Below are 27,454 nucleotides of genomic sequence, written 5' to 3'. Positions count from 1 at the left end.
AGGGCAACAAAGCTGGGGAGGGGTCTGGAGCACAGCCCTGTGAGGAGAGGCTGAGGGAGCTGGGGTTGCTTAGCCTGGAGAAGAGGAGGCTCAGGGGAGACCTTCTTGCTCTCTCCAACTCCCTGAACGGAGGCTGTAGCCAGCTGGGGGTTGGTCTCTTCTGCCAGGCAGCCAGCACCAGAACAAGAGGACACAGTCTCAAGCTGTGCCAGGGGAGGTTTAGGCTGGAGGTGAGGAGAAAGTTCTTCCCAGCAAGAGAGATTGGCCATAGGGATGTGCTGGCCAGGGAGGTGGTGGAGTCCCCATCCCTGGAGGTGTTCAAGAGGGGACTGGATGTGGCCCTTGGAGCCATGGTTCAGCTGTCAGGAGGTGTTAGGTTTTAAGTCATAGGTTGGACTTGATGATCTCTGAGGTCTTTTCCAACCTGGCTGATTCTAGGAGATGAGGAGAAGACAACTGGTCTTTGGGGGGGGGTTAGGGTTAAGCTTACATTCAGGGAGCTGAAGAGAAGGCCACAGAGATGATGTCTACAGCAGGGGGTTGGATGAGGTGACCTCAAAAGGTTCCTTCCAACCCAAAGCCTTCCAGGAATCTTCGGTTAGATGTTGACTCACCAGTAAAACCCAGCTTAGATTGAGCACTTCTGCTGGAGGCAGCAGCTCCTGACCAACCCCCACCAGGGCTGGCCTGGCTCTGAGAGACACTCCTGACCACAACCTAACACTGTGGGATCACCTACAACTCAATATGGGCAACCTCATTCCTCCTAATGTTGTTTGAACTCATCCCTGGAACCAGCCCAGGTCAAGCTGGAGAAGGTTCTGAGCAACCTGCTCTGGTTAAAGAAGTTGAACTAGGTGAGGGTGGCCTAAGTGACCTTAGATGGTCCTTCCAACCCAAACCATGCCATGACTCTGGGACAGAGCAGCTCAGCTGGGGATCTTTTCTGTCATTGTTCATCACAGAACTGTTGGGTTTAGAACAGATCTTGGAGGTCCACCAAGTCTAGAAGCTCCCAAACCCACCACCACTGCTAAGCAGGGTGGACTCAAGGCCCATCCAAGGTCTCATCCACCTAAACTATTCCATGATTCTAGGGCAGAGCAGCTCAGCTGGGGATCTTCTCATTGCTCATCATAGAACTGTTGAGTTTGGAGAAGGCCTTGGAAGTCCACCAAGTCTAGAAGCTCCCAAACCCACTGCTGCTAAGCAGGTTGGATTCAAGGCCCAGCCAAGGTCCCATCAACCCAAATCATTCCATGACTCTAGAACAGAGAAGCTCAGCTGTGGATCTTCTCTGTCACTGCTCATCCCAGAACTGTTGAAGTCGGAAGAGACCTTGGAAGTCCACCAAGCCTAGAAGCTCCCAAACCCACCAGGTTAGACTCAAGGCCCAGCCCAGGACTCGTCAACCCAAACCATTCCATGACTCTAGGACAGAGCAGCTCAGCTGTGTCCTCCTCTGGCACTGCTCATCACAGAACTGTTGAAGTTGGAAGAGACCTTGGAGGTCCACCAAGTCTAGAAGCTCCCAAACCACCACTACCACTAAGCAGGTTAGACTCGAGGCCCATCCAAGGTCTCATCCACCCAAACCATTCCATGACTTGTTCTAGGAACCCATTTCTATGCTCCCAGGACCTCCTTCTCCAGCCCCCCACCACGTTCCCAGCTTCCCCAGCAGGCGAGGGCCACCTACATTGGATGGACATGGGAGAGACGATCTCCTCATCCAGGTCATCCACATCATCAGTCATGATGAAGTGGGAAGGGTTGGGCCTTGGGGTGCCCATCCAGCTGGGGTCAATGTTGAGGGCTGAAGCCAAGGTGTGGATCCCAGGGTTGTTGACTATCTGGAAGCCACAGAGGAGCTCAATCTGCTGCCAGCGATGGAGTCGTTCCCGCAAGGCTGCGGTCACCTCGCTCAGAGCTTGCCTGAGGTGGAAAACAAGGTGGACATGGAGTGGCTTGGGACTTGGGGGAGCTTTGAGGACCCCCTTCCAACCCAAAGCCTTCCAGGATTCTTTGACCCCCCCCCCCCCCCCAAAAAAAAACCCAAAACACCTTAAACCACCACCAGAAATGGTCTGAAATGGGAACAGAGGTGGTTGAGTGACCACCTAAGATCTGGAGAGGTCAAGGGTGACCTGCTGGGAAGAAGCTTCTCCAGGCACATGAAGATGGCACACAGAAGATGGAGAGCTGGGGGAGAGAAACCTCCTGAAGGCCAAGCAGGGCAAGGGCAGGGTCCTGCCCCTGGGCAGGGACAACCTCCTGCAGCAGCACAGCCCAGGGGGGAGCTGCTGGGGAGCAGCTGCCAGAAGGAGTTGGGGGTGCTGGGGGGGCAAGAGGTGCCCAGCAGCCAGCAAGGTGCCCTGGGGGACAAGGAGGTCTCCTAGGGGGCATGGAGCAGAGTGTGGGCAGCAGCAGGGGCAGGGAGGTTCTGCTGCCCCTCTGCTCTGCCCTGGGGAGGCCACAGCTGCAGGGCTGGGGCCAGGGCTGGGCTGCCCAGGGCAGAGCCTGAGAGCTGCTGGAGAGTCCTGGGGAGATTGCACCTCAAAATGAGGAGAGACTTCTTGGCTTGAGGGTGACCAAAGCCTTGGCCCAGGCTGCCCAGAGAAGTTGTGGAGTCTCTGTCTCTGGAGAGCTTTCAACCCCAACCTGGCCATGGTGCCTCTGGGGCAAGCTGCTGGGGGTGCCCCTGACCTGGCTGAGCTCCAGAGGTCCCTTCCCACCACCACCAGCACCACGCTGGGTTTCTGCTTTCACAGTGCTGAAGTCACTGTTTGGAAGGCTCAATCCCATCCTTGGCTAACTCAAGGGCAGAGAAATTCATCCAGATGAGCTGAAGAAGCTCATCTGCTACTGCTGTCCACTTGTGTCTATCCCAGCAGAGGTCTAAGAGGGTTGGCCAGGAGCAAGAGAAGCTTTGAGCTGGGTACTCACTTGGCAGTCAAGATCTTGTGGTCCACATCATCTAGAGAGGAGCTGTGGGCCACATGGAAGGTCCCAAACAAGGTGTTCCTCTTCTTCTTGATTTTCTCAGCCTGAAACATCAACAGAAAGAGGTCACAGGAGGAGGACAATCTGGTGGTGCCTCCAGGAGAAAACCATCCTAAAAGTGTGGAGACTAAAAGAAGCTCCAGAGAGGCTTGGAGACTCCAAAACTGCTGAGAACTGGGAGGTTCTTCCTCCTAACACAGAGTCAGGAGTTCACCAAAAGCTTGGAGGCTTCTTGGTCCTCCTCAGTTGTTCTGCTGCTTTCTCAAGGGTCAGAGGGAGCTCAACCAGCTCTTTGTCCAACCCTGGTTTCTCCTTCTCCTGAGGAAAGCCTCAGGAGAAGGTTGCTAAAGTACTTGGGTTGGTGGTTTAGGTTGGGCCACTTTCATCTTCTTGTAGAAGGAGAAGACAAAGAGCTCCTCACTGTGGTTAGAGATCTTCAGCCTGGAGAAGGTTCCAAGAAGAGCTTCTGGTGGCTTTTCAGTGCTTGAAGAGGCTGAGAAGAAAGCTGGGGACAGACATCTGAGCTGGGCAGGACAAAGCGGGGATGGTGGGAGCTGGGGAGGCCACAGCTGCACCTTAAAGGCCTTCTCCAACCAAAACCATTCTATGAAACATTAAAACCTTCAGAATGAAACCAGACTGGAGGCAGATGGAGATCCCTCTGCTGCCAGCTGCCACCACTCTGCATGTCCCCAGGGACAACCACGTGTCCCAGCACATCCCACACACCTCCACTGTGTCTCAGAAGCATCCTGGCACAAGTAGGACCACTGAGATGACTCAGCTCCATCACAAGAAACCTCCTTGCCTGGCCATAGAGCAGGGATCATGAGGAACAGCTTCCAAACCTGCTCAGTGCCCACCCATGGCAGCTCCAGAAGGGATTCAAGCTCTGAACCTTCTCAAGGCTCCAAGATGTGGTAGATAACAACCCAAGAGGTGGTTCCTGGTGGTCACTTCAACCTCTGCCTCTACCTTCTGTGGTGCACTTTTTAGGGTGTCAGGGAGGGATAGGACTGGGGGGTATGGAGCAGAACTAGAAGGGAGGAGATTCAGACTGGATGTTAGGAAGAAGTTCTCCCCCATGAGGGTGGTGAGAGCCTGGCACAGGTTGCCCAGGGAGGTGGTGGAAGCCTCATGCCTGGAGGTATTCAAGATCAGGCTGAAGGTGGCTCTGCTCTGGTGTGAGGTGTCCCTGGCCACAGCAGGGGGCTTGGGACTGGCTGAGCCTTGAGGTCCCTTCCAAACCTGACCATTCCATGAGGGCTGTTTGGTACCTCTGGTGCTTCTCCAGTGGCTTGAGGACCACCAGCCTGAAGCTTGCTGCTGGCTCAAGGACGAAGGATTGAAGCTGGAGAGAGGAACTGGATCAATCCTCCAACACCTTGAGCTCCTCCAGCTGAGTGTCCTCTGCAGAGGACAATTCCTCCCTCCCCAGCTACCACCCCCTGAGGCTTAGCAGAGGTGGTTTTGGGTTGGGGGTTGGAACTGGCTGAGCCTTGAGGTCCCTTCCAACCCTGCCCCCTGATTGTCTGCTTCCATCTGCTCATTCAGGGAGTGCAGCTCTCACCCCTTCCTTGGCCACCAGCAGCTGCTTCTCAGCGTTCTGCTTCTTGATGTTGTAGTACTGCACCTCCACCTCGTGGGTCAGCTGCAGCCACTTCTGCAGGGCCTCAGGAGCTGCCCAGCTGCAGTGGGACTCCAGCTCCTTCTCAGCGTTCTTCAGGGCCATGCGGACCTGCAGCACAACCACAGAAGCCGTTTCAGGGGCTGGAAGGGGCCTCAAAAGCTCCTCCAGTCCCACCCCCCCTGCCAGAGCAGGATCACCTGCACCAGGTGACACAGAACCAAGCAAGGGAGGCTGCAGCACTGCTGGGGGCAACCTGGGGCCTGCCAGCAAGGTCCTCTCCACCCCCAGCAGCTGCCAGAGCACAGCATGGAAGGCAGGAGCAGAAAGCAGAGGGCCAGGGGGGATGGAGCTGTGGCCAAGCTGGGGCTGCTGGAAGGGGACACTGCCTGTGGCAGGGAAGGGGTTCAACATGGATGTCTTTAAGGGGTCTTCAACCCAACCCATTCCATGATTCCATGATCTTAAAAGGTGCCTTCAAGCCAACCCCCTCCATAAGCCCACCACCCTTAAGGTGCCATCAACCTAACCCATTCCAGGAGCTTTGAAGGTCCCACCAACTCAACCCACTCCATGACTCCAAAACCTTTAAAGGTGCCTCCAACCCAACCCATTCCATGGTTACATGACCTTGGAAGCTGCCATCAACCCAACCCATTCCATGGTTCCATGACCTTGGAAGCTGCCATCAACCCAACCCATTCCATGGTTACATGACTCTTGAAGGTCTCTTCAACTCAAGCCAACACATTCCATGGCCTTGGAGAGTGCCTCCAACCCAACCCATTCCATGATTCTGTGACCTTGGAAGGTCCTTCAACCCAACCCAATCCATGATTCCATGATCTTTAGGGTCCCATCAAACCAATCCATTCCATAATTCCATGACCTTTGAAGGTGCTTCCAAACCAAACCGTTCCATGACTCCATGACCTCAGAAGGTGCCCTCAACCCAACCCATTCCATGACCTTTGAAGGTGCCTCCAACTCAAAACATTCCAAGATCCCATGACCTTTGGAGGTGCCTTCAAACCCAACCCAACCCATTCCATGACTCGGTGACCTTTGGAGATGCCTTCAACTTTAGACCAAAACTTTGACCACAATCCACAAACATCTGGGGTTGAAGGACTCTAGAGGACAAGCAAGCAGGAGATCCAGCACTGGGGATGTGGGGTTTAGGAGCACTGGGAACACTGAGAGGAACAACCATGGAAAGGTGGAAAAGGGAAGTGGTGAAGAACATTCAAGGGACAGAGGTGGAGATGAGCCAGCAGACCAAACCAGAAACCATCCTGGTTCTCCAGGGACATCAACACCTTGAGTGTCTCCAACCTCCTGTGAAGGTCTCTAAGCTGCCTGCTCAAAGAGGCCCTGGGGGGTTGGTGGCAGAGGCTGGAGAGGAACCAGGGGGTGCACAGGTAGACAAGAAGGGCAGCAGCAGCCTGGGCTGGAGCAGCAATGGTGTGGGCAGCAGGAGCAGGGCAGGGATTGTGTCCCTGGGCTGGGCACTGGGGAGCCCACAGCTGCAAGCCTGGGGGCAGGGTTGGGCAGCCCTGTGCCAAAAGGACCTTGAGGGCTGGGGCAGGGCCAGAGCAGGGCAAGGAAGCTGGGGAGGGGTCTGGAGAAGGAGGAGAAGGCTAGGGAGAAGTGAGGAGCAGCTGAGGGAGCTGGGTGGGGTTGAGGCTGCAGCAGAGGAGGCTGAAGGGAGACCTTGTGGCTCTCTGCAGCTCCCTGAGAGCAGCTTGCAGCCAGCTGGGACTCAAGGGCTGCTCCTGAGGGCTGGGCCAAGAGGAGATGGCCTCAGGCTGTGGCAGGGGAGGTTGAGCTTGGCCCTGAGGAGCAATTGGTGCCCCTTGAGGGGTGCCCAGGCCTGTGGTGGAGTCCCCATGGCTGGAGGGGTTGGGAAGGTGTGGAGCTGTGGTGCTGAGGGCCATGGGGTGGTGGTGCCTGTGGGCAGTGCTGGGCTCCATGCTTGGACTCCACCAGCCTGGAGGTCTTCTCCAGCCCAACTCCTTCCCTCAGTCTCTTATTGCTCTCTGGGTCTGAGGCCCTGGCTGTGTCCCTGGGCTGGAGAAGGTTGACCAAGCAAGGTCTGAAGAAGCTATTCTGGATGAATGCCACCAGGCTGCTTCTCCATCTCCCATCTAGGAGCTTCCAACCCCTCCAGTGGGACTCAAGTGGTGCAGAAGGTCTTGGGTTTAGTCTTCCTCATGGTGCCACCAAGTAGAGCAACCCAATCCCAGTGGGGTCAGTGGGAGTGAGTGGTTAATGTTGGCTGTGGTCAACATCTCACTGGCTTGGTGCTGGGGTTACAACCACACAGGGTGGGGTCAGGTGGGCACAACCAATACTCACCTGGGCACTGGAGACCTCCTGAGAACCTCTGGGAAACAACAGAGTGGTTAAAGTCACCTCTGGCTTTCCAGGGCCTTAACTGGTGGAAGGTGGTGAGGGGGAAAGAAAGGGCTGGGAACCTGTCTTCTGCAGGAACCTTCTCCACAACCTTCTCCTCAAACCCTCTCCACAAAGGTTCTTCACTAACCTTGTCCACAGCCTTCTCAAGCCCCTTCCACAAAGATGCATCTCAGGGACTTCATGGAGAGGCTGGAGGAGCAGTTAGGAGAAGGCTCTTGTATGATGGGAGCAAAATCTGGTGACAGAGACCTGGGGGTGTCTGAGCTGTTGGTGTGTAGCTGGAGAGAAGAGGAGCCAGGGGGTGCCCAGGGGGGCAAGGAGGGCAGCAGCAGCCTGGGCTGGAGCAGCAATGGTGTGGGCAGCAGGAGCAGGGCAGGGATTGTGCCCCTGGGCTGGGCACTGGGGAGCCCACAGCTGCAAGCCTGGGTGCAGGGTTGGGCTCTCCCTGCCAGGAGGACCTTGAGGGCTGGGGCAGGGCCAGAGCAGGGCAAGGAAGCTGGGGAGGGGTCTGGGGAAGGAGGAGAAGGCTGTGGAGAAGTTGTGAGGAGCAGCTGAGGGAGCTGGGGGGGTTGAGGCTGCAGCAGAGGAGGCTGAGGGGAGACCTTGTGGCTCTCTGCAGCTCCCTGAGAGCAGCTTGCAGCCAGCTGGGGCTCAAGGGCTGCTCCTGAGGGCTGGGCCAAGAGGAGATGGCCTCAGGTTGTGGCAGGGGAGGTTGAGCTTGGGCCTGAGGAGCAATTGGTGCCCCTTGAGGGGTATCCAGGCCTGTGCCAGGCTGCCCAGGGCAGTGTAGGGCTTTGGAAGCTGTGGAGCTGTGGTGCTGAAGGCCATGGGGTGGTGGTGCCCTGGGGCAGTGCTGAGGCCATGCTTGGACTCTATCACCTTGGAGCTCTTCTACAACCCATTCCATGACAGCTCCAAGCCCAGCCGTCTCCTGCAGGACAAGCTGGGATGCTGCTGCAGTGGCACCACATTGCTCTCAAGACATCTCCATGGCCCCTAGCACCCAGGACACAGTAAGCTCTGTGAAAGTCATCTCCAACCTCAATGACTCTCCACGTAGCTCTCTACAGGGGTTTGGACTGGATGACCTTTGAAGGCCCCTTAAACCCAACCCATCCCATGATTCTGTCACCTTTGAAGGTGCCTTCAACCCAAACCCTTTCACCATTCCATGACCTCTGAAGATCTCTCAACCCAACCCATCCCATGTTTCCATGATCTTTGATAGTCCCATCCAAGCCAAAGCATTCCATGCCTCCATGACCTTGGAAGGTGCCTTCAACCCAACCCATTCCATACTCTCCTCATACCATGACACATGGCACTTGGTGCCATGGTCTAGTCATGAGGTCTGTGGTGAAAGGTTAGACTTGATGATCTTTGAGGTCTCTTCCAACCTTGGCGATTCTGTGATTCTTCCCCGACCCGGGAGGGCGCCCCCCGGCCAACCCCTCCCCGGACCCGGGAGGGCGCCCCCCGGCCAACCCCTCCCCCGACCCGGGAGGGCGCCCCCCGGCCAACCCCTCCCCGGACCCGGGAGGGCGCCCCCCCCCGGCCAACCCCTCCCCGGACCCGGGAGGGCGCCCCCCGGCCAACCCCTCCCCCGACCCGGGAGGGCGCCCCACCCCCGGCCAACCCCTCCCCGGACCCGGGAGGGCGCCCCCCCCCCCCCCCCCCCCGGCCAACCCCTTCCCCGACCCGGGAGGGCGCCCCACCCCCGGCCAACCCCTTCCCCGGACCCGGGAGGGCGCCCCCCCCCCGGCCACCCCCCCCCCGGACCCGGGAGGGCGCCCCCCCCCCCCGGCCAACCCCTCCCCGGACCCGGGAGGGCGCCCCCCCCCCCCGGCCAACCCCTCCCCGGACCCGGGAGGGCGCCCCCCGGCCAACCCCTCCCCGGACCCGGGAGGGCGCCCCACCCCGGCCAACCCCTTCCCCGGACCCGGGAGGGCGCCCCACCCCCGGCCAACCCCTCCCCGGACCCGGGAGGGCGCCCCCCCCCCCCCCCCCCGGCCAACCCCTTCCCCGGACCCGGGAGGGCGCCCCCCCCCCCGGCCAACCCCTCCCCGGACCCGGGAGGGCGCCCCCCGGCCAACCCCTTCCATACATACATAGAATAAACCAGGTTGGAAGAGACCTTCAAGATCACCGCGTCCAACCCATCAACCAATCCAACACCACCTAAACAACTAACCCACGGCACCAAGCACCCCAGCAAGTCTCCTCCTGAACACCTCCAGTGATGGTGACTCCACCACCTCCCCAGGCAGCCCATCCCAATGTGCAATCACTCTCTCTGTGTAGAACTTCTTCCTAACATCCAGCCTGAACCTCCCCTGGCGCAGCCTGAGACTGTGTCCTCTTGTTCTGGTGCTGGCTGCCTGGGAGAAGAGACCAACATCTGTCTGTCTACAACCTCCCTTCAGGTAGCTGTAGAGAGCAAGAAGGTCACCCCTGAGCCTCCTCTTCTCCAGGCTAAGCAGCCCCAGCTCCCTCAGCCTCTCCTCACAGGGCTGTGCTCCAAGCCCCTCACCAACTTTGTTGCTATTCTCTGGACTCGTTCCAGCAAGTCAACCTCCTTCCTAAACTGAGGGGCCCAGAACTGGACACAGGACTCGAGGTGCGGCCTAACCAGTGCAGTGTACAGGGGCAGAATGACCTCCCTGCTCCTGCTGGCCACACTGTTCCTGATGCAGGCCAGGATGCCATTGGCCCTCTTGGCTGCCTGGGCACACTGCAGGCTCATGTTCAGTCTACCGCCAGCCAGCACCCCCAGGTCCCTCTCAGCCTGACTGCTCTCCAGCCACTCTGACCCCAGCCTGTAGCTCTGCATGGGGTTGCTGTGGCCAATGTGCAGAACCCGGCACTTGGATGTGTTCAGTCTCATGCCCTTGGCCTCTGCCCATCTGCCCAGCCTGTCGAGGTCCCTCTGCAGAGCCTCTCTACCCTCCAGCAGATCAACTCCTGCCCCCAGCTTGGTGTCGTCAGCAAATTTACTGATGATGGACTCGATGCCCTCGTCCAGATCATCAATAAAGATGTTAAAGAGCATGGGGCCCAGCACTGATCCCTGGGGCACACCACTAGTGCCTGGCTGCCAGCTGGATGTGGCACCATTCACCACCACTCTCTGGGCTCAGCCCTCCAGCCAGTTCCTAACCCATCGCAGTGTGCTCCCATCCAAGCCATGGGCTGACAGTTTGGCCAGGAGTTTGCTATGGGGAACGGTGTCAAAGACCTTGCTGAGGTCCAGGCAGACTACATCCACAGCCTGCCCCACATCCACCAGGCAGTCACCTGATCATAGAAGGAGATCAGGTTGGTCAGGCAGGACCTGCCCTTCCTAAACCCATGCTGGCTGGGCCTGATCCCTTGGCCATCCTCTAAGTGCTGTGTGATTGCACTCAGGATGACCTGCTCCATAATCTTGCCTGGCACTGAGGTCAGGCTGACAGGCCTGTAATTCCCTGGCTCATCCACCTGGCCCTTCTTGTGGATGGGTACCACGTTGGCCAGCTTCCAGTCATCTGGGATCTCTCCAGTGAGCCAGGACTGATGAAAAATGATGTTCCCCTGACCTCTGCAGGTGCCTCAACCCCACCCGCCCCCCTTTGCATGAAGCCCACATAAGAAACCTTTGCCCCTTTCTCTCCACAAGGAGAAGCAAGGCTTGAGGGAGTTTTGAGGTCTCTACCACCACAGGTCACAGCAAGCTGAAGAAGCATGAGGAGCTCCCTCCTTGGGCCCCCCTCAGCTGGCTGAGGACCCACCTGCTCCAGCTCCTGCTCAGCGTATTTCTGCCTGCTGAGCTCATTCTCGGTGCCCTCCCGGAGCTCCCGCAGCCTGTGGGCCTCCTGCTTGGCAATGCTGATCTCATCCTGAAGCTTCTTCTCCAGGTGGACCTTTTCCACCTCCACAGAGCGATGCTCTTCCTGGGCCTTCTGCAACCTGCAAGGCACAGAGAGACAGAGAGCAAGAAGCCAATGGTGGGAAGGGTTGGAGAGAGGAGGAAGGGGCTCCGAGGCCAGCAACCACAGCAGGGTTGGGCTGACTGGATCTGGCTTGATGGCAACAGAGGGCCTAGGAGGGTTGGGAGAGGCTGGCCGGAGGAGGAGGAGGAGAGGCTGGCCGGAGGAGGAGGAGGAGAGGCTGGCCGGAGGAGGAGGAGGAGAGGCTGGCCGGAGGAGGAGGAGGAGGAGGAGAGGCTGGCCGGAGGAGGAGGAGGAGAGGCTGGCCGGAGGAGGAGGAGGAGAGGCTGGCCGGAGGAAGAGGAGGAGGAGAGGCTGGCCAGAGGAAGAGGAGGAGGAGAGGCTGGCCAGAGGAAGAGGAGGAGGAGAGGCTGGCCAGAGGAAGAGGAGGAGGAGAGGCTGGCCGGAGGAGGAGGAGGAGGAGAGGCTGGCCGGAGGAGGAGGAGGAGGAGAGGCTGGCCGGAGGAGGAGGAGGAGGAGAGGCTGGCCGGAGGAGGAGGAGGAGGAGAGGCTGGCCGGAGGAGGAGGAGAGGCTGGCCGGAGGAGGAGGAGAGGCTGGCCGGAGGAGGAGGAGAGGCTGGCCGGAGGAGGAGGAGAGGCTGGCCGGAGGAGGAGGAGGAGGAGAGGCTGGCCGGAGGAGGAGGAGGAGGAGAGGCTGGCCGGAGGAGGAGGAGGAGGAGAGGCTGGCCGGAGGAGGAGGAGGAGAAGCTGGCCGGAGGAGGAGGAGGAGGAGGAGGAGGAGAGGCTGGCCGGAGGAGGAGGAGGAGGAGGAGAGGCTGGCCGGAGGAGGAGGAGGAGGAGGAGAGGCTGGCCGGAGGAGGAGGAGGAGGAGGAGAGGCTGGCCGGAGGAGGAGGAGGAGGAGGAGAGGCTGGCCGGAGGAGGAGGAGGAGAGGCTGGCCGGAGGAGGAGGAGGAGAGGCTGGCCGGAGGAGGAGGAGGAGAGGCTGGCCGGAGGAGGAGGAGGAGGAGGAGGAGGAGAGGCTGGCCGGAGGAGGAGGAGGAGGAGGAGGAGGAGAGGCTGGCCGGAGGAGGAGGAGGAGAGGCTGGCCGGAGGAGGAGGAGGAGGAGAGGCTGGCCGGAGGAGGAGAAGGAGGAGGAGAGGCTGGCCGGAGAAGGAGAAGGAGGAGGAGAGGCTGGCCGGAGGAGGAGAAGGAGAGGCTGGCCGGAGGAGGAGGAGGAGAGGCTGGCCGGAGGAGGAGGAGGAGAGGCTGGCCGGAGGAGGAGGAGGAGAGGCTGGCCGGAGGAGGAGGAGGAGAGGCTGGCCGGAGGAGGAGGAGGAGAGGCTGGCCGGAGGAGGAGGAGGAGAGGCTGGCCGGAGGAGGAGGAGGAGAGGCTGGCCGGAGGAGGAGGAGGAGAGGCTGGCCGGAGGAGGAGGAGAGGCTGGCCGGAGGAGGAGGAGGAGGAGGAGGAGAGGCTGGCCGGAGGAGGAGGAGGAGGAGGAGAGGCTGGCCGGAGGAGGAGGAGGAGGAGAGGCTGGCCGGAGGAGGAGGAGAGGCTGGCCGGAGGAGGAGGAGAGGCTGGCCGGAGGAGGAGGAGGAGGAGGAGGAGAGGCTGGCCGGAGGAGGAGGAGGAGGAGGAGGAGAGGCTGGCCGGAGGAGGAGGAGGAGGAGGGGAGGCTGGCCGGAGGAGGAGGAGGAGGAGGGGAGGCTGGCCGGAGGAGGAGGAGGAGGAGGAGAGGCTGGCCGGAGGAGGAGGAGGAGAGGCTGGCCGGAGGAGGAGGAGGAGAGGCTGGCCGGAGGAGGAGGAGAGGCTGGCCGGAGGAGGAGGAGGAGGAGGAGGAGGAGGAGAGGCTGGCCGGAGGAGGAGGAGGAGGAGGAGGAGGAGGAGGAGGAGGAGAGGCGGAGGAGGAGGAGGAGGAGGAGAGGCTGGCCGGAGGAGGAGGAGGAGGAGAGGCTGGCCGGAGGAGGAGGAGGAGGAGGAGAGGCTGGCCGGAGGAGGAGGAGAGGCTGGCCGGAGGAGGAGGAGGAGAGGCTGGCCGGAGGAGGAGGAGGAGGAGGAGAGGCTGGCCGGAGGAGGAGGAGGAGGAGGAGGAGGAGGAGGAGGAGGAGAGGCGGAGGAGGAGGAGGAGGAGGAGAGGCTGGCCGGAGGAGGAGGAGGAGGAGAGGCTGGCCGGAGGAGGAGGAGGAGGAGAGGCTGGCCGGAGGAGGAGGAGGAGGAGGAGAGGCTGGCCGGAGGAGGAGGAGAGGCTGGCCGGAGGAGGAGGAGGAGGAGGAGAGGCTGGCCGGAGGAGGAGGAGGAGGAGGAGAGGCTGGCCGGAGGAGGAGGAGGAGGAGAGGCTGGCCGGAGGAGGAGGAGGAGGAGGAGGAGGAGGAGGAGGAGGAGAGGCGGAGGAGGAGGAGGAGGAGGAGAGGCTGGCCGGAGGAGGAGGAGGAGGAGAGGCTGGCCGGAGGAGGAGGAGGAGGAGGAGAGGCTGGCCGGAGGAGGAGGAGGAGGAGGAGAGGCTGGCCGGAGGAGGAGGAGAGGCTGGCCGGAGGAGGAGGAGAGGCTGGCCGGAGGAGGAGGAGAGGCTGGCCGGAGGAGGAGGAGAGGCTGGCCGGAGGAGGAGGAGAGGCTGGCCGGAGGAGGAGGAGGAGGAGGAGAGGCTGGCCGGAGGAGGAGGAGGAGGAGAGGCTGGCCGGAGGAGGAGGAGAGGCTGGCCGGAGGAGGAGGAGGGCCTGGATCTGGACTACCTAGGAAGTCAAGGAGAAAGTTCCCCATGGTCAAGAAGAGATGAGGAGACCCTGGGAAGATCAGAAGGTCCCAGAAAGAGCAGGATACCAAGAAAGATCTGGAGAGCCTGAAAAGAGCAGGAGAGCCTAGAAAGATCCAGAGATCATTCTGTGATCTTGGATCTGGGACTACCTGGGAAGTCAAGGAGAAAGCTCCCCATGGTTGAGAAGAGATCAGGAGGCCCTGGGAAGAGCAGGAGGCCCTGGCCCTGGACTACCTGGGAATTCAAGGAGAAAGTTCCATGGTAAAGAAGAGATCAGGAGGTCTTGGGAAGGGCAAGAGGCCCTGGGAAGGGCAGAAGGCCCTGGACCTGCACATCCTGGGAAGTCAAGGAGACAGTTCCCCATGGTCAAGAAGTCAAACTGGCAACTCCAGGGTCTAAGCTTTGCTTCATTGATTCCCCATTTCCCAAAGCACCTCCAAGATACCCTTCAGAAAGCCCCAAATTCAGCTCAGTTTTCAGTCTTCCTCAACATCTTCATCATCAGCCTGCATGAAGGCAAAGAATTCAACCTGGCTGATGGGGCCAAACTGGGAGCAGTGCTGACAGCCCTCAGGCTGTGCTGGCAGTGCCAGGGAGCCCTGGGCAGGCTGAGAGCTGGGGGAGAGCAACCTCCTGAAGGCCAAGCAGGGCAAGGGCAGGGTCCTGCCCCTGGGCAGGGACAACCTCCTGCAGCAGCACAGCCCAGGGGGGAGCTGCTGGGGAGCAGCTGCCAGGAGAAGGAGCTGGGGGTGCTGGGGGCAAGGAGGTGCCCAGCAGCCAGCAAGGTGCCCTGGGGGCCAAGGAGGTCTCCTAGGGAACATAGAGTGGAGTGTGGGCAGCAGCAGGGGCATGGAGGTTCTGCTGCCCCTCTGCTCTGTCCTGGGGAGGACACAGCTGCAGTGCTGGGGCCAGGACTGGGGGGCAAGAGGCTGGGGCTGAGATCTTCTGAGTGGTGCCCAAAGACAGACCAAGGGACAACAAGTAGAACCCAAGAGATTCCACCTGAAGGTGAGGAGAAATTTCTTGGCTTTGAAGCCAATCCTCCAGGCTGGGGGCAGAGGGGCTGGGAAAGGCCCTGAGGGGGTTGGTGGCAGAGGCTGGAGAGGAGCCAGGGGGTGCCCAGGTGGGCAAGGAGGGCAGCAGCAGCCTGGGCAGCAGCAGCAATGGTGTGGGCAGCAGGAGCAGGGCAGGGATTGTGCCCCTGGGCTGGGCACTGGGGAGCCCACAGCTGCAAGCCTGGGGGCAGGGTTGGGCTCTCCCTGCCAGGAGGACCTTAAGGGCTGGGGCAGGGCCAGAGCAGGGCAAGGAAGCTGGGGAGGGGTCTGGGGAAGGAGGAGAAGGCTGTGGAGAAGTTGTGAGGAGCAGCTGAGGAAGCTGGAAAGGCTCTAGATGCCTTCTGGAGGTCTGTCCAGCACCAGGTTTTGATGAAGCAGGCAAGGAGGTGACTTCACAGCCTGGGCTGCAGCAAGAGAAGTGTAGCCAGCAGGGCCAAGGAGGTGAGTCTCCCTGTCTGCTCCATTCTGGTGAGACCACAGCTGGAGCTCTGTGTCCAGTTCTGGAGCCTCTATTAACAAGAAGGGTCTGGAGGTGCTGGAAGGTGTCCAGAGCAGGGCCATGAAGAGGAGCAGAGGGCTGGAGCTGCTCTGCTCTGGAGACAGACTGAGAGAGTTGGGGTTGTGCAGTCTGGAGAGGAGAAGGCTCTGAGGAGACCTTTTTGTGGCCTTCCAGGATCTGCAGGGGGCTACAGGAAAGCTGGGGAGGGACTTTTGAGGGTGTCAGGGAGGGATAGGACTGGGGGGATGGAGCAGAACTAGAAGTGGGGAGATTGAGATTGGATGTGAGGAAGAAGTTCTTCCCCATGAAGGTGGTGAGAGCCTGGCACAGGGTGCCCAGGGAGGTGGTGGCAGCCTCATGCCTGTAGAGTTTTTAAGGCCAGGCTGGAGGTGTCCCTGGCCACAGCAGGGGGGTTGGGACTGGCTAAGCCTTGAGGTCCCTTCCAACCCTGACCATTCCATGAGGGCTGTTTGGTACCCCTGGTGCTTCTCCAGTGGCTTGAGGACCACCAGCCTGAAGCTTGCTGCTGGCTCAAGGACAAAGGAGTGAAGCTGGAGAGAGGAACTGGATCAATCCTCCAACACCTTGAGCTCCTCCAGCTGAGTGTCCTCTGCAGAGGACAACTCCTCCCTCCCCAGCTGCCACACCCTGGGGCTTAGCAGAGGTGGTTTTGGGTTTCTTCCTGGCTTTAGGGCATTAAGTGAACTCCTGCAGCTCATCTCCTTGGGCAGGTGGCTTTGTCCTCAGCTGAAGGCCTCAAGGTCATTCTCCCACACAACACATTCAAAGCAGCCTCCAGGTGGACCCCCAGCTATGACCTGCTCTTTGGGGACCCCTAGAAGACACTGTGCTGGACACAGCTAGGTCCATCTGGTAGCACCTGGACACATCTTGGCCTGGAGGATGGAGAAACCTTCTCCAACTTTCTGGTTGGAGGAACACAAGAAGACCTTTTCCTTTGGGCTAGGGCCAACCTCTTGTCTACAGGACACAAAGCTCCATCCAACCAGATGTGGAGAAGAGGCCACCTTGGACTTCATTCCATCTCCAAGAGAAGCAGGAAGCAGATCAGAGATCCACCACAGTGCCAGGGGAACATCTCCAGCTTGGCAGCATCACCTTGGACTTCATCTACTGGGAAGTGTGGCCAGCAGGTCAAGAGAGCTCTGCTGGGACCTCACCTGCAGTGCTGGAGCAGCTCTGGAGGGCTCAGCACAGGCAGGGAGCTGCTGGGGCAGGGCCAGAGGAGGCCACAGCCATGCTGGGAGGACTGGAAGGGCTCTGCTGGGTCCCCAGGCTGGCAGAGCTGGGGGGGCCCAGCCTGGAGAAGGCTCCAGGGAGACCTTCTGGTGGCCTGGCAGGGCTGGAAGGGGCCCAGGAGCAAGCTGGGGATAGAGTTTGGAGCAGGAGCTGTGGGGCCAGGCCAAGGGGGAGATGGTTTGAAGCTCCAAGAGAGAAGATCTGGAGTAGATCTGAGGAAGTTCTTGAGCAGGAGGCTGGGGAGAGCCTGGTTGAGGTCAGGTAGAGAGCTGGGAGCTGCCCCCAGGCTGGCAGCAGCCCAGGGCAGGGTGTTTGGGGCTCTGAGCTGTGCTTGGGGCTGTCCCTGCTGGCTGCAGGGGGCTTGGATTGGCTGAGCTTAGAAGGTGCCTTCAACCCAAACTGGAACCTAGGAGGTTCTATAAGGAGAAATTTGTTGGCTTTGAGGATGGTGGAGGCCTGGAGCAGGCTGCCCAGAGAGGTTGTGGAGTCTCCTTCTCTGGAGAGCTTCCAACCCTTCCTAAGAAGTCCGAAGTAGCTCCTAGCTCAAGCATCCTGCTGGCCCTGGGCAAGCTGCTGTGGATGACCCTAGTCCTAGTATTGGACTGGGTGAGCTCCAGGGGTCCCTTCCCACCACCACCACCACGCTGAGGTTCTGGACCAAGTGGTTCAAGTGACCAACGACCTCAAGCTACATCAGGGGAGGTTGAGCTTGGCCCTGAGGAGCAATTTGTGCTCCTTGAGGCTTGTCCAGGCCTGTGTCAGGCTGCCCAGGGCAGTGGTGGAGTCCCCATGGCTGGAGGGGGGTCTGGAAGCTGTGGAGCTGTGGTGCTGAGGTGGTGGTGCTCTGGGGGCAGTGCTGGAGCCATGCTTGGACTCCATCACCTTGAAGGCCTTCTCCAGCCCAACTCATACCATCATTCTATGACTGCCCTCTGGGTCTGAGGCCCTGGCTGTGTCCCTGGGCTGCAGAAGGCTGACCAAGCAAGGTCTGAAGAAGCCATTCTTGGGTGAGTCCCACCAAGGCTGCTTCTCCATCTCACACCTAACTTGTTAGGTTTGGAAGGGACCCTCCCACGAGGATCACCCAGCTCCAACTCGAAGGAAAGCCCTTGAGAGATGCCTGCTCCAAAGGGGCTGGAGGCTTCCAAACCTACCTTTCTTGGAGGTCATGGAGAGATTGCTCAGCCCTGTGGAGGCCCTCGAGGTCTTTCATCATCTTCTTCATGTGCTCCTTGGAGTAGCGGTTCTGGATGTAGGCAAACCAGCAGCCTCCCACCCCGATGACGATGGAGACCACCAGCATGAAGTCCTTCAGGTGGTTGTGGCGAGTCACTGCAAGGCCAGCAGAGATGCTCAGCACTCAGAGAATCACAGTACAGAGCACATGAACCAGGATGGAAAAGACCTTTGGAGATCATCCAGCCCAACCTCTCACCCAACACCTTCCAAGGTGAGACCACACCTGGAGCTCCGTGTCCAGCTCTGGAGCCTCTGCTCCAGGAAGGTGCTGGAAGGTGTCCAGAGCAGGGGCACAAAGGTGAGCAGAGGGCTGGAGCTGCTCTGCTATGAGGACACGCTGAGGGAGTTGGGGCTGTGCAGTCTGGAGAGGAGGAGGCTCCCATGAGACCTTTTTGTGGCCTTCCAGTGTCTGCAGGGGGCTACAGGAAAGCTGGGGAGGGACTTTTGAGGGTGTCAGGGAGGGATAGGACTGGGGGGGATGGAGCAGAACTAGAAATGGGGAGATTGAGATTGGATGTGAGGAAGAAGCTCTTCCCCATGAGGGTGGTGAGAGCCTGGCACAGGTTGCCCAGGGAGGTGGTGGAAGCCTCATCCCTAGAGATGTTGAAGGCCAGGCTGGAGGTGGCTGTGAGCAGCCTGCTCTGGTGTGAGGTGTCCCTGGCCACAGCAGGGGGGTTGGGACTGGGTGAGCCTTGAGGTCCTTTCTGACCCTGACAATTCTATGAGGCTGTAATCAGCTCAACCATGGCACTGAGGGCCTCATCCAGGCTCTTTCTTAAACACTTCCACCACCTCCCTGGGCAGCCCATCCCAGTGGCCAATCAATCAGGGAACTCTCAGGGTTGGCAGGGACCTTTCTTCCAACACCAGGAGACATCCAGCCAGCACCTTCACCACAGAACCACAGCAACATTCAGGTTGGAAGAGACCCTCAGGACCACCAATCCAACCCAGAACCTGCTCTGCTGTGGTTCAGCCCTAAACCACAGCCCCAAGCACCACATCCAAACCCCCTTGAAACACATCCAGGCTTGGGGACTCCACCACCTCCCTGGGCAGCACATTCCAATCCCTGACCACTCTGTGCTGGGGGAAAGGTTTTTTCCTACTTGTGGTAGAAGTCTCCCACTGGAGAGTTAACTCCCATAAGATTGGTTGTACCAAAACAATACTTCTCCTCTCTTCTGACTTCTTTGCTCTGGAGAGATCCTAACTTGCTTCTGCTTGACCTTGGCTGCATTGTTTTGGTTAAGTCTAACAAGAAACTTCCTCTGCTCCCTTCTCTTCTCCCTTTTGGACAAGGGGGTCTGGGTAGGCAGGGAAGGAGAATCATGGAATGGGCAGGGTTGGAAGGGATCTCAAAGCTCAGCCAGTCCCAAGCCCCCTGCCATGGGCAGGGACACCTCACACCAGAGCAGGCTGCTCACAGCCACCTCCAGCCTGGCCTTAAAACCATCCAGGCATGACGCTTCCACCACCTCCCTGGGCAACCTGTGCCAGTGTCTCACCACCCTCATGGGGAATAGCATAGAATAGCACAGAATAGCATGAACCAGGTTGGAAGAGACCTTTGAGATTGAGTCCAACCTATCCCCCAACACCATCTGATCAACTAACCCATGGCACCAAGCTCCCCATCCAGTCTCTTCCCAAGAACCTCCAGGGATGGTGACTCCACCACCTCCCTGGGCAGCCCATTCCAATGGCCAATCTCTCTATGAAGAACTTTCTCCTCACCTCCAGCCTAAACCTCCCCTGGCACAGCTTGAGACTGTGTCCTCTTGTCCTGCTGCTGGCTGCCTGGCAGAAGAGACCAACCCCCAGCTGGCTACAGCCTCCCTTCAGGGAGTTGGAGAGAGCAAAAGGTCTCCCCTGAGCCTCCTCTTCTGCAGGCTAAGCAACCCCAGCTCCCTCAGCCTCTCCTCACAGGGCTGTGCTCCAGACCCCTCCCCAGCTTTGTTGCCCTTCTCTGGACACCTTCCAGCATCTCAATGTCCTTCTTCACCTGAGGGGCCCAGAACTGGACACAGCACTCAAGGTGTGGCCTTAACCAGTGCTGAGGACAGGGCACAATGACCTCCCTGCTCCTGCTGGCCACACTGCTCCTGATGCAGGCCAGGATGCCCTTGGCCTTCTTGGCTGCCTGGGCACACTGCAGGCTCATGTTCTTCCTCACATCCAATCTGAGTCTCCCCACTTCTAGTTCTGCTCCATCCCTCCCAGTCCTATCCCTCCCTGACACCCTCAAAAGTCCCTCCCCAGCTTTCCTTTCAGATCCTGAAGGGCCACAATTAGGTCTCCTGGGAGCCTTCTCCTCTCCAGACTGAACAGCCCCAACTCCCTCAGTCTGTCCTCACAGGAAGATGTTAAACAGAAGTGGACCCAACACTGAGCCCTGAGGAACATCTTTCCTTATCTTGGTGACCATCATCATTTAACCATTCTGTGAACACTCAACACTGAAGAGCCCAGGAAGCCTTGATGTGGCTCTGGAGGCCCTCCCTGATGGATCACCAGGAAGGAGCAGCTCCTGGCTTGTTGCTGCAGATAAGAGTCACTTGGAATGCCTTGGAGAAGGCTTCTGAGTTGGGCTGTTGGATGGTTTGGTTTCCACCCACCCACAACTCCTTTGGGTCTTCTTCACTGTCCCCTCCAGCCATGCCCTTCCCTGCTGGGCCCAACCCAGGCACCTCCCCTGCCCCAAGCTAAGACAGGTTTGTTCCACCAAGAGGGAGCAGGCAGCCCCACCTGGAGATGATTCATATCCTGCTCCTCTCCCCAGTGCCAAGGCTGAACCTAGTGCCAGCTGTTCCCAGTTCCACCACACGAGGTCTACCTAAACCTCCTTCTGTTGGAGAAGTCCCTCAGGAGGAGGAAACCCTACCCAGAAATCTCCCAAGACAAAGACAAGGGAGGTTCTGCTGCCCCTCTGCTCTGCCCTGGGGAGGCCACAGCTGCAGGGCTGGGGCCAGGGCTGGGCTGCCCAGTTCAGAGCCTGGGACCTGCAAGAGAGAGTCCAGGGAAGGCTGGGGAGAAGCTGAGGGTCAGAGAAGGGCAAGGAAGCTGGGGAGGGGTCTGGGGAAGGAGGAGAAGGCTGTGGAGAAGTTGTGAGGAGCAGCTGAGGGAGCTGGGGGGGTTGAGGCTGCAGCAGAGGAGGCTGAGGGGAGACCTTGTGGCTCTCTGCAGCTCCCTGAGAGCAGCTTGCAGCCAGCTGGGGCTCAAGGGCTGCTCCTGAGGGCTGGGCCAAGAGGAGATGGCCTCAGGTTGTGGCAGGGGAGGTTGAGCTTGGCCCTGAGGAGCAATTGGTGCCCCTGGAGGGGTGCCCAGGCCTGTGGCAGGCTGCCCAGGGCAGTGGTGGAGTCCCCATGGCTGGAGGGGTTTGGAAGCTGTGGTGCTGAGGGCCATGGGGGGGTGGTGCTGGGGCAGTGCTGTGGTCAGGATTAGATTCAATGATCTTGGAGGTCTTCTCCAACCCAAACCATTCCATGATTCCAAACTGTGTCTACCTCAAACCTCCACCTCCTCCATCAGGAGAAACAGGCCCTGCTCAAGGAAGGTTTCTGCTGACCTCCCAGGAGCACCTCAAGCTCATGAGAAAGTTGTGACTAAGCTACAGGGAGACCAAAGGACCTTTGATAGACATGACCCAGACAGAAGAAGAAAGGAGCAGAGCTGAGATATGGATCAGAGAGAGCTTGCAGATCACCTTAGGAGGTCTATAATCAACATCAAAGCAACCCAGCTCCCTGTTCTCATCTCTCCTCAAGGACTTCTCCTCCAGCCTGCTGCTCTTCTCCTCACCCAGAGGGGGTTCCTCTGCAGCCTGAGTCACCAGCAGAGCCCCAAGATCTCCTTCCATCCAAAGAGGAAAGCTGGTGGCCCTCCAAAAGATATTCCTCAGGGCAACTTCCAATCTCACCATGTGGTCAGAAGGTCTGACCCTACGGCTAGGGGAAGGATCTGCAGGGTGGGGAGACCCCAAAACTGTGGCTCCACAACCTTCTGAGCAGCTGATGGAGATGGATGTGGAGATGAAAATGCCAGCCTAGGAGACAGGACACCTCCAGGCTCCAGATCTGCTCCAACAAGTCCCAACTCCTGCACCAGGAGAACCATTCCAGAGCAGCTTCATGGAAGTGAGACCATGAAGGGCCAAGTTTGGGCCAGGGTGGTCTACCTTCACCACTGGAAGCAGAGAAGACAAAGCTCCTCCTGATGGACCCCCACAGGACCTGGGCCCTGGTGGTACTTACACAGAGGAGGTCCAAAGAGCACAGTGTCCAAAGCCTTCAGCTGCAGCTTCTGCCTGTGGCTTCTGTCAGTCATCTTCAGGACGCTTCCCATCAGGGTCACATTGTTCACAGCCAGCCTGGACCACAGAGATGGAGAGAAAAGCCCAGGTGAGGGCTGGGCAGAGCCATCTGGAGGAGAAATGGCATTAGCAAAGACCTCAGAGCTCCATGCTTGGGCTAGCAGGGCAGAAGGCTCTCCAACAATGGTTATATGGCCCTGGGGGTGTTGGTGTCAGAGGCTGGAGAGGAGCCAGGGGGTGCCCAGGTGGGCAAGGAGGGCAGCAGCAGCCTGGGCAGCAGCAGCAATGGTGTGGGCAGCAGGAGCAGGGCAGGGATTGTGCCCCTGGGCTGGGCACTGGGGAGCCCACAGCTGCAAGCCTGGGGGCAGGGTTGGGCCCTCCCTGCCAGAAGGACCTTGAGGTTGAGCTTGGCCCTGAGGAACAATTTGTGCCCCCTGAGGCTTGTCCAGGCCTGTGGCAGGCTGCCCAGGACAGTGGTGGAGTCCCCAAGGCTGGAAAGGTTTGGAAGGTGTGGAGCTGTGGTGCTGAGGGCCATGGGGTGGAGGTGCTGGGGCAGTGCTGGGGCCATGCTTGGCCTCCCGTGGGGCTGAGTGGAGTTGGGAAAGAGAAGAAGCAGACAGCCAAGCATGGAACAGGGAAAGGTTGGGTAGAGATGGAGACAGAAGGGAGAAGACAGGAGGAGGATGGACAATAAGGATTGGGCCCTCAGCTCTGAAGCCTCTTGAGTCATTTCTCCTGGTGAGGGCATCCTAGACTGGAGGATAGCTCAGGAGGCTTCTGAAGCTCAAGCAGGGTTTGATCTACCAGAGCTTTTGTCCCCTCAGCCTGGAAGCCTCTAGAGTCATTTCTCCTGGAGGGAACAACCTAAGCTGGAGGAAAGCTCAAGCAGGGTTTGGTCTACCAGCTCTTGGTGTCTCCACCAAGACAGCTCCACCCTGGACACATCCCAAGGGGAGGAGGAGAAGGCAATGCAGTGAGGACTGACCTGGGCATGGCATGACCACTGAGCTGGAGCTTCCTGAAGGTCTCCTCGTACTGGGGTAGCTCCACATAAGTGATGAGCCACTGCACCACCTCATCAACTGTCCAGTTGTAGACTGTGGAGAGGCAGAGAAGGAGAAGAGTTGAGGGAACTCTAACCATAAAGACAACCAAAAGCAGTTCTCCAGCCACACCTTGGCCTTCTACAAAGGAGAAACATCTCCAGGCCTTCAACCCCTTCCTCTGAAACTGGGGACAGCAAATTCATGCAATGGTTTGGGTTGGAGGAGACCAAAGCCATGGAGATGTGGTGCTGAGGGCTATGGCTTGGTGGTGACCTGGGGGAGTGCTAGGGTCATGGTTGGACTCCATCATCTCAAAGCCACCATCCCTGGAGGGGTTTCAAAGCCGTGGAGATGTGGTGCTGAGGGCTATGGCTTGGTGGTGACCTGGGGCAGTGCTAGGGTCATGGTTGGACTCCATCATCTCAAAGCCACCATCCCTGGAGGGGTTTCAAAGCTGTGGAGATGTGGTGCTGAGGGCCATGGCTTGGTGGTGGTGACCTGGGGCAGTGCAGGGCTCATGGTTGGCCTCCATCATCTTGGAGAGCTCCAAGCAAAATCATTCCATGATCCTTGTGGTGCCTACACCACCCCCAGCAACCCCAAAAGAGGTGGGGTGCACCTCCCCCACTGCTGGTGGTCCCCACCTCCAGCCCCTCACCACCCCTCAGGCTTCTCCAGCAGCCAAGCAGAGCAAAGGTCCATTTCCTGCTGGCTCCAAGAGCCATGAGGCTGCTGAGAAGCTCTGAATTGTCAACACTGGAGCTGTCTCCACAGCTATGAGAAACATCTCCCAGCTTCCTCCAGCCAGCTGAGAGCCTTCGACCAGGAGAGGACAGAGTGGGCAGAGTGAAAGCCAAGAGCTGAGCAGAGCAGAGCAAGACAGGAGGAGAAGGTGGCAGCTCCACTCCTGCCCACACCATGACTCACAGGAGGAGCTTGGCAAAAAGCCCTCACTTGAGGAAACATCTGAAAGCTGCTCTGAAGCCTCCAGGCTCCTTTCCTTATGGAGTCATGGAATGGGTTGGATTGGAAGAGAGCTTGAAGGTGATGGAGTCCAAGCATGAGCCCAGCACTGCCCCAGCACCACCACCCCATGGCCCTCAGCACCACAGCTCCACAGTTTCCCAACCCCTCCAGCCATGGGGCCTCCACCACTGCCCTGGGCAGCCTGCCACAGGCCTGGGCACCCCTCAAGGGGCACCAATTGCTCCTCAGGGCCAAGCTCAACCTCCCCTGCCACAACCTGAGGCCATCTCCTCTTGGCCCAGCCCTCAGGAGCAGCCCTTGAGCCCCAGCTGGCTGCAAGCTGCTCTCAGGGAGCTGCAGAGAGCCACAAGGTTTCCCCTCAGCCTCCTCTGCTGCAGCCTCAACCCCCCCAGCTCCCTCAGCTGCTCCTCACAACTTCTCCACAGCCTTCTCCTCCTTCCCCAGACCCCTCCCCAGCTTTCTTGCCCTGCTCTGGCCCTGCCCCAGCCCTCAAGGTCCTCCTGGCAGGGAGGGCCCAAGCCTGCCCCCAGGCTTGCAGCTGTGGGCTCCCCAGTGCCCAGCCCAGAGGGGACAATCCCAAAATCATGGAGCTGTTATGATTGGAGAAGACCTCTGAGCTCAAGTCCAACCATTCTCTAACTCTACCAAGTGCTGGAAGTTAAACCACATCCCAGGCTGGGGATCAAGGTTTGCTCCTCAATGATGGAACAAGAGATGGCCTCAGGTTGTACCAGGGGAGGTTGAGCTTGGCCCTGAGGAACAATTTCTGCCCCTTGATGCTTGCCCAGGCCTGTGGCAGGCTGCTCAGGGCAGTGGTGGAGTCCCCATGGCTGGAGGGGTTGGGAAGCTGTGGAGCTGGGGGCCATGGAGTGGTGGTGCTCTGGGGCAGTGCTGGCTCCATGGTTGGACTCCATCTCCTTAAAGGTCTTCTCCAAGCTCCATGATGTCATTCTCTGATATTTCCAGGAGCAGGGAAACCAGCCCAGGTGTTCCTCTTTGATGGCCATGCTCAGGTCCCACCACGCAGGGTGGGGAAGCAACCAAGACCAACAAAACTCTGAAGGAACTCCCTCCCCAGGAACCATGATGGAGAAGCTCTCTTGGTCCTTTCTTACCTTCAGATGTCTTCCAGGCCTTCCAGAGGTCTTCCACACTGATGAGTTTGTCTTCTCCATGGAAGGTGCTGTGCTTAACCGTTGGGTCATGGTAATTGAGGTCCTCCCTCAAGAACTGGGAGAAGGAGGAAAGAAAAAGAGCTGAGTTTGTGGTTCATCTTCATGATGATGACACCTACAGGACCTCAGGCCATCATTTCCATGGCCAAGTCCTCATGAGGCTGAGAGATGGAACTTCCAAAAGGTCATGGAAGCATGGAATGGGTTGGGTTGGAGGCACCTTCAAGGTCATGGAAGGGGTTGGGTTGGAAGGGACCTTCCAAGGTCATGGAAGTATGGAATGGGTTGGGTTGGATTGATCTAGTTGGGGATACCCCTGCTGACTGCAGGGTGGTTGGAGTGGATGACCTTAAATGTCCTTTCCAACCCCAAACCACTCCATGATTCTGACCTTCCAGATTCTCCAACACCCCATTTAGATGCCACCAAGTCCCTGCACTTGGTCTGCTTGGGGATGTCCCTGCTCAGTGCAGAGTGGGTTGGAGATGATGACCTTGAGAGGTCCTTTCCAACCCAAGCCACTCCATGATTCTAACCTCCAAGGTTCTCCACAACCCCATTTAGATGTCACCAAGGCCACCACCAAGTCCCTGCAGCTTGAAGGTGGTTGGAGATGACAATATTGAGAGGTCCTTTCCAACCCAAACCACTCCATGAGTCTGACCTTCCAAGGTTCTCCACAACCCCATTTAGATGCCACCAAGGTCACCAAGTCGCTACACCTGATCTAGTTGGGGCTGTCCCTGCTGACTGCACCAGGGTTGGAGACCACCACCTTGAGAGGGCCTTTCCAACCCAAACCACTCCATGATTCTAACCTCCAAGGTTCTCCACAACCCCATTTAGATGCCACCAAGGTCACCAAGTCGCTACATCTGATCTAGTTGGGGCTGTCCCTGCTGACTGCACCAGGGTTGGAGACCACCACCTTGAGAGGGCCTTTCCAACCCAAACCACTCCATGATTCTAACCTCCAAGGTTCTCCACAACCCCATTCAGATGCCACCAAGGCTACCACCACCACCACCACCAAGCCCCATTCAGCTCTTCCCTTCTGCTTCTCTCTCCAAGCCAAAAACCCTTTGGTTGCTCTTCAGGCCTTGAAGGGGAAAGGTGGCACAGGAGAACATTTGGGCAGCTTTGGAGAGCAGCTTGGTGCCATCTGGGGCCACTTTGAAGCCTGGTCCAGCACGAGGGAGCAGTGAGAGGGGAAGCTGTGGAGCTCCTGGGGTGGTGAGGGAGCAGGGGAGGTGCCAATGTCACCCTGCAGGGCTGCCAAGTCCACAGAGGGAGCTGGAAGGGATCAGCTGCTGCTTTATTTAGCTCAGGAGAGCAGAGGATGGAAAAGTGATCTCCTGAAACTTCCAGCAGCTCAACAGCACCACAACAAACTCCCCCTCCACCCCCCCTCAAGGACTCCATGGAGGGAACAAAGCTGCCTGCTGGGACAACATCTCCAGCAGTGATGTTGTGGGTGATGGATAGGGCTGAGAGGTCCTCTGAGGAGCAGCTCAGAGGAAGTTTATGCAGCTCTGGGAAACCCTGGGGAGGTGCCAGCTGCAGTGCTGGGGCAGCTTTGGAGGGCTCAGCACAGGCAGGGAGCTGCTGGAGCAGGCCCAGAGGAGGCCACAGCCATGCTGGGAGGGCTGGAAGGGCCCTGCTGGGTCCCCAGGCTGGGAGAGTTGGGGGAGTTCAGGGAGACCTTCTGGTGGGCTGGCAGGGCTGGAAGGGGCCCAGGAGCAAGCTGGGGACAGAGTTTGGAGCAGGAACTGTGGGGCCAAGGGGGGATGGTTTGGAGCTCCAATAGACATAAGCCAGCAGACACCAACCACAGGCACAGGGCCAGGACCAGCCTTGCAAGCATCAACCACCAGCAGCTGAGATCATTGTGGCAAGGCAGAAGGTGAAGGACACCAAAGCCACCACAGGCTGCTGACACAGCAGGAGCAGGGCAGGGATTGTGCCCCTGGGCTGGGCACTGGGGAGCCCACAGCTGCAAGCCTGGGGGCAGGGTTGGGCTCTCCCTGCCAAAAGGACTTTGAGGGCTGGGGCAGGGCCAGAGCAGGGCAAGGAAGCTGGGGAGGGGTCTGGGGAAGGAGGAGAAGGCTGTGGAGAAGTTGTGAGGAGCAGCTGAGGGAGCTGGGGGGGTTGAGGCTGCAGCAGAGGAGGCTGAGGG

General features: G+C 58.9%; 1 protein-coding gene across 3 annotated transcripts in view; it reads right to left on the bottom strand.

Annotated features, from left to right (window-relative positions):
- STIM1 (stromal interaction molecule 1) overlaps positions 1-27,454 on the bottom strand; it is a 69,112-nt gene that overhangs the window by 14,416 nt on the left and 27,242 nt on the right. For all 3 annotated transcript variants that reach the window (XM_054164484.1, XM_054164482.1, XM_054164483.1), the window contains exons 3-10: positions 25,219-25,333; positions 23,056-23,167; positions 22,012-22,127; positions 17,674-17,851; positions 10,816-10,993; positions 4,574-4,741; positions 2,947-3,047; positions 1,700-1,935 (exon numbers count right to left, since the gene is read on the bottom strand). In XM_054164484.1, coding sequence (XP_054020459.1) covers positions 1,700-1,935; positions 2,947-3,047; positions 4,574-4,741; positions 10,816-10,993; positions 17,674-17,851; positions 22,012-22,127; positions 23,056-23,167; positions 25,219-25,333 — 1,204 coding nt within the window. The remainder of the gene's footprint in view (positions 1-1,699; positions 1,936-2,946; positions 3,048-4,573; positions 4,742-10,815; positions 10,994-17,673; positions 17,852-22,011; positions 22,128-23,055; positions 23,168-25,218; positions 25,334-27,454) is intronic.

Source organism: Dryobates pubescens, chromosome 10, assembly GCF_014839835.1.
Source record: "Dryobates pubescens isolate bDryPub1 chromosome 10, bDryPub1.pri, whole genome shotgun sequence".
NCBI classification, from domain to species: domain Eukaryota; kingdom Metazoa; phylum Chordata; class Aves; order Piciformes; family Picidae; genus Dryobates; species Dryobates pubescens.
Note: the sequence above shows the minus strand (reverse complement) of the source record. Positions and strands in the feature narration are given on the sequence as shown.